The sequence below is a fragment of the Chelonoidis abingdonii genome, chromosome 8 (assembly GCF_003597395.2).
Source record: "Chelonoidis abingdonii isolate Lonesome George chromosome 8, CheloAbing_2.0, whole genome shotgun sequence".
In the NCBI taxonomy this organism is placed as follows: Eukaryota; Metazoa; Chordata; order Testudines; family Testudinidae; genus Chelonoidis; species Chelonoidis abingdonii.
Window position 1 is genome coordinate 44,605,448 of NC_133776.1, and position 12,328 is coordinate 44,617,775.

Sequence of the window (12,328 nt, forward strand, 5' to 3'; positions counted from 1 at the left end):
GGGCTCTACCTTGCTAGCCAACATTCGCAGAGCCAGCCAGTCACATGTAAGAAAGTGAGCTGCATCTATTAATGGAGTGTAGTTTTGTGGACACTACTTGTGCATCTCTCAGAGTTCCAGCAGACTTTCTAATAGACAGACAGGGATGTCAGCAAGAAAGATGGGAGTGGAATGGAGTTATCTGATCTGAAAGATTAATTCAACCAGATTCTGAAATAAGGACTTCAGTGGCCCTGGAATTGGTAAACATTTGCTCATATTTATTTTTTAAAAAGCCACCATGATACTGGTACTCCCTTCCATACAAGTTCCAGTATAAGAATGGAGTGCAAAGGCACTGTAATGATCAGTGCAGGCAACATCTCCACCAACCGGTAGTACTGTGTCTTTACCTTAGTGGTGGTAACTTGTTTTGATATTATGTTGGCATCTTGGTTGGGGTGGAGCTGGCGCAAGGAGAAAACTGAGTCCTGTGTGTGCTGAAGTTTTTATGTAGTGTCCTAAAAAATCCTTGTTGTGCAAATATCGTGTAATAACCGTGATTCAAATTCCTTCTCCGGTTCACTGAAGATGCAGTTTGGTGGGCTGAACTGTCACATTATTTGCAGCATCCCAATACATCCTTTGATTTCTATAAGTGAATAATACAGTAGAGTGGTGAGGGTATGTTGCTATGTCTTTCCTGAATTATTCTTTCTCTCAAGCTTTTACAAGCCCATAAATGGAAATGAGGAAAAGGAGGGGAGAGAAATTAAACTATATTTAATATCCTGATAGTTTAATTTAAGAATGATACAGAGACCACCTCTTTAAAAGAAAGACAAACTTTATTACAAATTGTACATCTTCTTTGGATTCGTGAGCATTATTTCAAACTATTTTAAAAGATCAGTGTTCAGAAAATTTTTAAAAATGCTGAGTTTGGTACTTCCACTTAAAATACTGCTACACAATTAAAGAAAATAGCTTGATGGTTTCATTCTGTACAACAATGGAAATTGGTAATAAGTTACAGATTGGAACTCACTACTACCCAGACATATCCTTTGCAGAACTGTACGGAAATTTAAAAAAAAAAACATTTAAATGTTGGACCAGATTCTGATCTCATATACATTGGTGTAAAGCCACTGTAGCCTGTGTAGATTTACACTGGTTTGAGGAGATTAGAATCTGAGCCAATGTCTTCACAAGCTCAGTGGTTTGAGCATTGGCCTACTAAACCCAGGGCTGTGAGTTCAGTCCTTGAGGCGCCATTTAGGCATCTGGGGCAAAAATCTGTCTAGGGATTTGTCCCCCTTTGAGCAGGGCGTTGGACTAGATAATCTCCTGAGGTCCCTTCCAACCCTGATATTCTATGATGTGCACAAGGTTTTATTAAAAGCAGTAGGAATTCTCATTTTACAAGTACCATTATGCAAATTTTCTCACTAGTACTTTATTCAGTTAAGCCCTGATCTCACAACTGGTTCTGCACAGAGCCCTACTAAAATCAACTGGTCTTCATATGGGATGAAAGGGTTCCTCTGTAGATCCAGATCAATGGTGACCAAGCTCTCCCATGAATCCAGTGGGACATACAAGTTTAACAGAAGGCAGAATTCTTCACAATGGGGACAAAGTCTGTTGCTGTGCAACTGTTTTCCTGCCACAAGGATGCATATTATGGACAGCAAAATTAGCATCTACTTCCTGCACCTAAAGTCATTAAAACCCATATCACTCAAAACCAGATATATGGCATCACCGACGGAAAGTTAAATAATTCCAATTTTGACGTATATATAGGTAGGATCACGAAACAGCACATCATCGTTGAGCATTTGTACTTCCTATCCGGTGTTCCAGCCATGGTTACACTGGCACAATGCCACAGACCTGAGTAGGGTTACACCACTGTACGCAACAGAAGAGTGTGACCCGGTGGCTTCAGCTTGGAAGCGAAGATCCTATGAATCTGAACCATGAGAAAAGGGATAGTGGATCTGGAATAGGTGAACAGAGGGAATGGAGACAAACCAAGGTGTCCCTCTGCTCAGACCAAAGGAAAACTATGACTAGGGGAAATCAAAAAAACTACTCCTTTCATGAACTCTGGGGACAAAAATCACATCAAGGGGGCAGGAAGGAGTCAAAGCTCTGCCCACCTCCCTTTTGCACTGGCTTGAAGAGCAGAGTGCAGCTCCCCCTTCCCAGCTGCTATTTCAAGAGATAGCGTAATGTGCTCATTCTCTGTGCACTTGGAAAGAGTGTATGTGTGTGTGTGTGAGAGAGATTATCTAAATGTCAGGAATAGCTAACAGAGGTCAACTTGGATAGCTGATGAAACCTAGATCTGGTCTGTGGCTGGCTAGTAGCCCCATGGCTTATTTAGTTGCTTGTGACTATGTAGCATTATTGTCCTAAATTACTAATGGGGAGACTTCCACAGTGTCCAATGGCAACTAGGCACCAACCCCCATTACCATTGCAAACTGCCATTTATGCCTTTCAAAAGTCTTCCCCAAAATGATTTGGAATTAATATATCCTGTGTCCCTAACAGGATGCTACATTGAACAAACATGACTGAGTGGTCACTAGACATTTAAATTCAATTTAGCAATTCACTGAACATCATAATTTTTACAAAGGTAAAAATTCCAAAACAAATCGACACTGAACAATTCCTCCTTGATTTGGCAGAATCGCCATCACAATTCCAGAATATAAAGGACTGTTTCTTGAGGTCGTTAGGACTATAATTCGAGTAATAGATTTTAACTTGTTGAACTACTGCCTGTCTTAACAGGCAACCTTCACAGTGGGTCCATAATCGTAGGCCTGTCTTTAAAGATTCTAGAACTATGGGATTATTTTTAGCCATTCTTTTTTAAAATGGGCCAAATATTCTGCTGGCATAATTCCACTGAGTTCAGCGGAGTGACGCCAGCAATATGTTGGTTTACACTGCATAGATACCAACTCAGGTGGCCAACTGCAGCTGAAGGTACTCAGCCCCTCAGACCCACTAATCTCTCACACAATAGATATTGGATAATTGTGGAGGATGTGTAATGATTTCTGCTATTGTACAGATCGGAGAAGTTGCATCACAGGAATCCTTAATGTAAGGGGTGAATTATGGAAGAACTGTAAGGGCACATCAATCTTTAGCCCTAACAATCTCAACAATAGCCTTCTAAAAGTGTCTTGAAAATCAACAGAAGTATCTATGCACAGTAGAAGTTGAATTGCTAACAGTGCATGTTTCTGAAACCGGGCAAAGTCACTTTCCCATGGGTGTAAATTAACTCATTTTGGCCTTGGTTAATGTGCTTCACCAAGTTTTTCTCAAATAGCAGTGGGTGGTAAGCACCCATGGTGCAGGCGCGGTCGTGGTATCTCTGGTAATAGTGGCAGATGTCTGTCTGTCGTTTGGAAGGGAGGAATTCATAAACATTCACTTCATCACAGAGGGTCATCATGATCACAATGCCTGGCAGGGGGAGAGTGAGAACCAGTTAGTCAACCCGGGGGCAAACAGGTTATGAAACAAATCATCTTCTTGCTTAAATGTGATGCAGGAGGTTTAAGCAAAATATCTCCTTCTGTCTCCCAAGATGGGAGGCGGTGGGGTTTCCCTGCAAGAAGTGGTCTTTGTAATGTTCAGACCATATGGAGAGGTAGAAAAGGTTATGACTGGAGAAGGCTATCTTCTGAAGTTCCTTGAAGTCTGCACAATTGTTGAGCCACTCGCTCATTCACATACAAATTGGTTACACCTCCAAAATCACAGATGCTGTGACTGGTATCTGCATCCTGTTAGACACAGCACAATATGCCCCATTAAAGCCTCATGAAGATATTGTGACAGCAATATGCCATGAGTTGTAAGATCAGCATTAAAAATGCTACTACTTCTTGATAGTGGGTGAAAACTTGCTGAGTAGCCAAGCATGCACTATATCAGCAGTTCTCAAACTGTGGGTCAGGACCCCAAAGTGGGTCACAACCCTGTTTTAACAGAGTCACTAGGGCTGGTTTAGACTTGCTGGGGCCTGGGGCTGAAGCCAAAACCAGAGCCCAACCACCCATGGTTGAAGCCAAAGCCTGAGTGCTTCAGCTTCGGCCAGCGGTGGTGCGGTTCAGGTTACAGCGAGGCTGGGGCTTTGCCCACCTCACCTGGGGAAGTCAGACTGGGGCAGGCTCAGGCTTTGGTCCTCCCTCCTACTTAACTTGGCCAAACTTGCCAGTCTCAAGTCTAGGGGAGGGTTTTGTGTTATGTGGGAGGAGTGCAATACCTCACCTAATGAATGCACAGCCAGTAAAAAATCACAAGTCTAGAGAGGGCTTGTTTTGCAGTTAAACACCGCTGCACAGTATGCTACTGTTCAAGCACAAAGAAATTTCTCTAGATGGAGCAGTGTTGCCCTCATGTGTCTTATGTAAAGTATACAAGCAATTCTAGAATGCAGTTAATAATGATGATCAGTCAGAATCCATGGTATGTTCTGTGCAAAGCAACTGTTAGAGAAGTAACAATTAATCCAGGTTTACAGGCTGCTTTACATTGCTAAAGCATTGCAAAACACCCAGGGCATACCAGGGAATCTGGATCAATATTAATTTTCTAGCATCCCACTGAATTATGCTGAGTTTCAGATCTGAATATATTTGTGACATCTGGAAAGACGACTAGGGAATCTACTAAAGCTACACAATTAATTCTTTTTAATTTTGTGACTACTTTGTCAAATTGTATTCCCCGTTTTTTAAAAAAAATATTTTGATCAGACTTTACCATAAGTAACTATTTCCAGTTACATGGGGCCTTCCAAAGGTTCCCAGAGCATACTGAACAATGTAAGCTTATATCATCACTGGGATATACAATGTAATTGTAGCTGTGTTGGTCACAGGATATTAGAGAAACAAGGTGGGAGAGGTAAGTAGAGATTACTTACTGCAACTGGAGGTCCTTTGAGATATGCGGTCCCTATCTGTATTCCACACATGGGTACGCATGCACACATGTGCCTGAGTCCAGGAATTCTTCAAAGCAGTCTCCATTGACCCGCACATGCGCAGTAGCTCTCCTCATGCTCCTGACCGAATGTATAAGAGGCAGTGTGGATCAACGCCATTCCAGTTCCTCTTACTGCAATCCAACGAGATCCAAAGCAGAGAGGATGGAAGGCAGATAGTGAAATACAGATAGGGACCACACATTTCAAAGAACCTCCAATTACAGCAAGTAATCTTCATTTCTTCTTTGAGTGCTGGTCCCTATGTGTATTCCATATCTGGGTGACTGTCTAGCAGCATTCAGACCAGAAGATGGTACTAGGAAACTGGCAGCAGAGAGGTTTGTAGTACTGCCATTCCTACAGCTGCATCCACCATTGCTGCTTGAGTTAGAGAATAGTTTAATGTCAAAGTATGAACGGAACTCCAAGTTGGCACCCTGTAGATGTCCTGTAGCGGAACGTCCAATAAGGATGTCAGGGAGTCAGCTTGTGTCCACGTGAAGTGAGCTGTGATATGCTCAGGATGAGGGAGCTTCGATGTTTTGTAGTGTTCTGAGATGCATCTTGAAACCCACTTAGAAATCCTCTGTAATGATATAGCTTGTCTCTGTGACCTTTCTGCCACAAGAACAAAGAATCTCGGTGATTTTCTAACAGGTTTGGTTCTCTGCAGGTAGAATGCCAGGATGAGCCTGACGTTAAGTGAGTGAGGTCTCTTTTCTCAGAAGAAGCGTGGCGTTTTGGGAAGAACAGGAAGTTACTCACTCTGTGCAGTAACAGACGTTCTTCGAGATGAATGTCCCTGTGGGTGCTCCACTCCAGGTCAAGGGGTGTCCCAGTGCCTTCGATCAGAGATTTCTACAGCAGTACCTCTACAGGCCATGCATGCGCTGTGCATGCCTCACGAGCTGTCAGTGTTTGAACATGTGCACAGCCAGGGCTCCTCAGTTCCTTCTCTACAAATGGAATGTGTTTCAGATTCCAAAGTAGAGGGGAGGAGGGCAGACAGTGGCGCACCCACAGGGATACTCATCTTGAAGAACATCAGTTATTGCACTTGATGAGTAACGTCCTCTTCTTGTTCGAGAGATGTCCCTGTGGGTGCTCCACTCCAGGTGACTGAAAAGCAGTATCCCTTAGGATGGTTGGGACTTCAGATCAGGTAAGAAGGCTGTTGACAATACAGCTCTACCCATCTTGATGTCGGATGCTGCAGTGTGCATGAGAGCGTAATGACTGGCGAAGGTAAGGTTCGATGCCCAGGTAGCTGCCTTGCATATGTCAGAAAGTGGGACATTATGGAGCAAGGCAGTGGAGGTGGAGACAGCTCTAGTAGAGTGTGTCCTAATTGATGTAGGAGGGTGTATTTGCCTCAGTTGGTAACAGAGATGTATGCAGTCAGCAATCCATTTGGAGAGTCTCTGTGTAGAGATAGCCTTTCCCTGTGATCGCTGAGTAGCAGAGACAAAAAGTTTGGGGGGGTTTCTAAATGGTTTTGTTCTATCCGGGCAAAAGGATAGTGCCTTGCATACATCAAGAGTGTGCACTGCTGCTTCAAAAGCATTAGCGTGAGGTTTTGGGGAAAATGTTGGTAAGTGTATAGGCTCGTTGAGGTGAAAGGAAGAGTTTATCTTAGGTAGCAACTTTGGATGTGTGCGGAGTGTGACCTTATTGTAGAAGAACGTGGTATATGGAGGGTCTGCCATAAGCGCTCCCATTTCTCCTACTTGTCTGGTAGATGTGATTGCTATCAGGAAGGTGGTCTTCATGGATAGGTGGAGGAGGGAGCAGGTAGCCACTGGCTCACAGAGTTTGTCCATCAGGACTTTGAGGACTAGGTGTAGGTCCCAGGGTATAGTGGATGATTTTATGTCTGGATATAAAGTCTAGATACCATTCAGGAACCTTTTGGTGATTGGATGGGCAAAGACTGTAGCATTGTCAATCTTATGGTGAAATGTGGTGGGCCTTGAGTGAGCTCTTGGAGAGACCAGATGTTTTAAAGTGTAGCAGGTAATCTAGTACCATTGGGAGTGAGGCAGAAACTGGAGAAGTCTGTCAGTGCACAAAGATGTGACCCATTTCCATTTATGCAGGTAAGTAGTGTGCGTGGTATGTGTTCTGCTGTGTAGTAAGACTGTCCGCACTTGGTCCGAACAAGTTAACTCCTCATTAGAGAACCATTGTTTAACCAAGCCCTCAGGTGCAGACATTGTGCATTGGGGTGAAATAGCTGTCCCTGGCGTTTTGATAGGAGGTTGCTGAGCAGGGGAAGGGGAATCGGTGGCTTGAACAGCATCCGACTGAGACAGGGATACCACGGTTGTCTGGGCCACACTGGGGCTATTAGAATGATGTTGGATCTGTCTGTTCTTATCTTCTGTGTTACTCTGTTCAAGAAAGGTATTGGTGGGAACACATATATGAGAGTTCCGTCCATGGGAGCATGAAGGCATCTCCTCAGGAGTGTTTCCCCAGGTCTGCTCTGGAGCAGAGTGTCGGGCATTTTTTGTTTATTGCTGTGACAAATAGATCCAGCTGGGGATAACCCCACTTCTGGAAAATGTTGGATAGAATGGTGTTGTTGAGTCCCCATTCGTGCTGTATGGGGAAGGATTGACTGAGCTCGTTTGCAGTGGTGTTCTGAGAATCTGGCAGGTATGAGGTGGAGATATGGATATTGTGTTGAAGGCACCAGTTCCATAGTTTTAGTGCCTCTGTGCAGAGGGATTGGGATCGGGCTCCCCCTGTCTGTTTACATAAGATATGCATGCGATGTTGTCGGTCATGATCTGAATTCGGCAGTTTTGGATAATGGGAAGGAAATGGAGGCAGGCACTGCATACGACCCTGAGCTCTAGCAAATTTATGTGAAGCTTCGTTTCCGTAGAGGACTGGAGGCTCTGAGTGGTGAGATGGCCCATGTGTGCTCCCCATCCTGTGAGGGATGCATCTGTAGTGATGGTCATTGAAGGGGGATCTTGTCAGAAGGGAACCCCAGTTCAGAGGTTGATGGGAGAGGTCCACCACAGAAGCAAGTCCTTGACTTCTGGGGGCACAGTTAGTCATTTGTTTAGCCTGTGCATATTCGGTTTGTATACCTGAAGGCATCACATGTATAGGTTAGCATTTGTGACCACAAATGTGAAAGCAGCCCTGTGTCCTAAGAGCTGCAGGGAATCTTGGACTGTAGTCTGTGGGCTGGCACGTATCTGGGTAATAAGGATGCCCATTGTGTGGAATCTGTCCTGGAGAAGAGAGGTAAGACCACTGGCGGAATCAAGGTGGGCATCGATTAAGTTGATTTGTTGGGTAGGTTGTAAGGTAGATTTATTTTTGTTTATTTGCAGACCCAGAGAGGGTTGTAAAAGTTGTGCAGATCACTTCCAAGTGAACGGGAGACTTGAGGAGACAATCATCCAGGTAAGGAAAAATTTGGACCACTTTTTTTCTGAGAAGACACATGTACAGTGGAGAGGCCAAATGGGAGGACTCTGTATTGATAGTGTTGCATTCCCACGGCAAATCTGAGGAAATTTCAATGGGCAAGGTGGATAGTGAACTGGAAATATGCGTCTTCAAGGTCAAGGGTTGAAACTAATCTCCATGCTCCAGAGTTGGAATTATCATTGGGAGAGTAACCATCTAGAATTTCTGTTTCTTGACAAACTTGTTTAAACGTCAGAGATCGAGGATAGGGTGACATCTGAAGTTTTTCTTTTCTGTCAAGAAGTAGTGGAAATAAAACCCTTTCCCTCTGTGTTGAGGCGGTACTTCCTCTATCGCTCCTAGTAGCATGATGTGTTGTATCTCCTGATGGAGCAAATGTCCATGAGAGGGGTCCCTGAAGAGGGATAGGGCGGGAGGGTGCGTGGGAGGTAAGAGAGGAAGGGGATGGCATAACCTGATCTGATGATTTCCAGGACCCATATGTCCATAGTGATGGCTTCCCAATTGGCAAGGAAAGAATGTAGACGATGTCCAAAGAAATGGATGGTTGGAGTTGGCACTGGAGAGGGTGCGAGGCTTTCTATGCCCTCGACCAAGACTTCAAATTTGTTATTTGAGTTAGGAGAGTGGGTCACCGTTGTTTGTGAGGGCGATATCATTGGGTTCTGGGTCTATGGCATTGTTGTTGCTGAGTATCACATTGTCTTAAAGGTTGATGATGCACAAAGGTATGGTAGCGTGGTCACTGATATGGCTGATACCTATATTGTTTCTTTTTTGTGACAGGGGTTTCGGTGCCTAGAGATCAGAGTGTGGCAGATGAGTCCTTCATGGAATGGAGGACCTCATTGGTCGTAGAGGCGAGGAGCTTGTCTCCATCGATGGGGAGATCTTCAACAGTGTTCTGTATCTCCTTGGGAAGGGAGGAATAAGCAAAGGAATAACCATAGTTCGAGGTTTGCAGGTGATACAAGATATCAGGTTACTCATCGCGTAAAATCTATCTGCAGGCAGGAAAGCTCTCGCAGAGATTGAATCCAGCCGTGCTCCTATAAAATGTATTGTCCTGGTGGGTGACAAAAAGAACTTATCTTTGTTTATGCAAACACCTATGGTGGCAAGAAGGCACAGATGAAACTCTGTTGCTGATATAACTTCTTGGCGATATTGGCCTACCAAAAACCAATCATCCAGGTATGGAAATACCATATATCCCTGATGACTCATGTGGGCTGCTACCATGGTGAAAACTTTTGTGAACACATTTGGAGCTGCTATAAGCCCACAGAGAAGGACGCGGAACTGGTAGTACTCTTGGTCAACCATGAAATGCAGAAATCTCCTGTGTGACGGGTGAATGCCCACGTGGAACCATGCTTCCTTTATGCTGAGAGCCGCAAACCACACTCACTCCTGAAGAGAGGTTTATAGATGCCAGTGTAATCATCCTGAATTTCAGCTTTTGGATAAAGATGTTGCATTGCCAAAGGTCCATGTCTTTTCTGACGGTTAGAAAATAGGGGGAGTAGAACGCTCTCCCTTGGTACTCCCTTGGGATCTCTCTATCAGTCCCTGGTGTAACAAGAATTGATGAGAGGGATCCCCAAAGGGGGGTCAGACAATTGTTTTGTGAGGGAAAGAAAGAAACTCTATGGAGTATCCTATGTGCAAGTGTTGACATGCACATCAAAAATGGCCTTCGGCCTGTGGTTGGGAAATACATGGAGGGTGCAGCAGTGAAGGGAGCTGAGAAATGAGACCTCTGAATCCTTTGTCACTTATGAGAAAGATTCAGGTGGATGCTGGTAGTATGGGGTATGTAAAGGGGATAGTCGTGGTCAAAAGGGCTATTCCTGGCATTTCCTCCTGGGGGCTAGTGTGTAAATCACAGGGTGGATCTCAAGTCCTTTAGAGAGCATAGAGACTCATCTGTCTTTTCATTAAAAAGGTTGAACTTGTCAAAGGTCTTGGATAGCATTTTGGACCTCTCTAGGGAAGCCTGATGACTAGAGCTATGAGTCCCTTTTGCAGGACCAGTCCTGAGGCCAAAGATCTGGATGCGGTATCTGTGGCATCTACTGCAGCCGAGAGAGCCACCTTTGCTGCCAGCCTCCCCTAATCCAGAAAGGACTGGAACTGGGCTCAGTCTTCCATGGGGAGTTTGTCTTTACATTCTGTAGCCCTGGTGTAGGTATTAAAATTGTATTTTGCTAATAAAGCTTGGTAATCAACTATACAAAACTGGAGGACTGCAGAGGAAAAAACCTTCCTACTCAGGAGGTCCACTCTCTTTGAGCCTTTATGGGCCACGGTAGATTTTTGGTAGTGTCGCTGAGCTCTCTCTGTAGTCACCTGTACCACCAACAAGTTACGGGCAGGATGAGAAAACAAGAAGTCAGCATCCTTGGCCAGCACAAAATAGTATCTTTCTTTTTGGCATAGGGGCACAAGATGCTGTGTGTGCTAAACCTCTCTGGCTGGTTCTAATATGTCCTCATTAGTTTGGAAGGGCCACCCTGGTCGGTCCCTGTGGTTGTAAAATGTCCAGTAGTTGATTTTGAGGGTCCTGGACCTCCTCTAGAGGAATCTGTAGATCATTAGCAACTCTGTGCAACAACTCCTGGTATTGCTGGTGGTCATCCAGTGGAGACGGCAATGAAAGAGTGACAGCGGTGTCCAGAGAGGATGATGAGGCCCCCCATTGGAACTGGTGCTGGTTCTTCCTCCTCATACACGTATGGAACGAGCTGATGAGAGGATGAGGAGTGGTAGGACTCCTGAGAGGGGTCCGGGCACCTGACATAAGGAAAGATCCACTGCTCACGGTGGACCCCCAGGAAATCAATATTAGGTGTCCCTTGGAGGGTCATAACCTGACAGATAATAGTGTCTCGGCTGTCTGTTAGGGCTCCAATCCCTTCGCAGAGATATGGTGCGGCTATCTCCTCCGACTCTTCTGATTCCATCAGTACCAGGACACTCCCGTGCGATGGATAGAGATGGGACTTCTCTTGAGACAATGATAACGATTCATTCTCCAGGATAAGGACATCTTTCAGGCGGGCAGGGCCCAAAAGGAGTGGAGACTGCAGGTAGGGGAGGAATGTATCTTCTGACGTTACAAAGGTTTCCACACAGCCTGGGGTCCGAGCAGTTCCCATAGAAAGTCCTGAAGGCCCCAGTCCATCTGATGTAGCCAGTCTTTGGATAGATGAGATGGTACCTATGATTAATACTGTTGGAACCAGCGGCTCCTTCTTTTTCCTTGCTTCTTGAAACCCGGGACTCTGGGCATAGTCCGGGGACTGAGGACAATTTCCCCTGACTGGAGAAGGTGTGTATTCTATTCTATACTAACTAGAGTTCCTAAGCTAAGATATAAACTATTGTGACAAAGTTCCTCCTCCACCTTGGTGGGTCCTGCGCTTATTGGCAGATTTGTTCACCTCAGTGATCTTCCCCTCTTGTGGAACCCACAGTCTGAGTCAGCTCCTCCTGTGTCTGATCAGGAGTTGGGAGGTTTGGGGGGAACCCAGGCCCGCCCTCTAACCCGGTTCCAGGCCAGGGCCCTGTGGATCACAGCTGTCTATAGTGCCTCCTGTAACAGTTGCAGGACAGGCTGCAACTCCCTGGGCTACTTCCCCATGGCCTCCTCCAAACACCCTTTCTTCCCTCACCACAGGACCTTCCTCCTGGTGTCTGATAACGCTTGTCCTCCTCAATCCTCCAGCAGTACACTCTCTCACTCTCAGCCTTGCCTTCTTGCTTCCAGCTCCTCACACACGCTCCTTCTCCTCTGGCTCTCTTTTCCTGACTGGAGTGAGCTCTCTTTAAAGCCAGGTGCCTGATTAGGCTGCCTTGATGGGCTGC

The 12,328-nt window shown here is 45.3% G+C and overlaps 1 protein-coding gene across 4 annotated transcripts in view; it reads right to left on the minus strand.

Annotated features, from left to right (window-relative positions):
* Nucleotides 1–808: 808 nt before the first annotated feature.
* ST6GAL1 (ST6 beta-galactoside alpha-2,6-sialyltransferase 1) overlaps nucleotides 809–12,328 on the minus strand; it is a 136,764-nt gene continuing 125,244 nt past the window's right edge. For all 4 annotated transcript variants that reach the window (XM_032798421.2, XM_075068566.1, XM_032798422.2 and 1 more), the window contains one exon: nucleotides 809–3,477. In XM_032798421.2, the coding sequence (XP_032654312.1) occupies nucleotides 3,236–3,477 (242 nt within the window). In that variant the 3' untranslated portion in view covers nucleotides 809–3,235. The remainder of the gene's footprint in view (nucleotides 3,478–12,328) is intronic.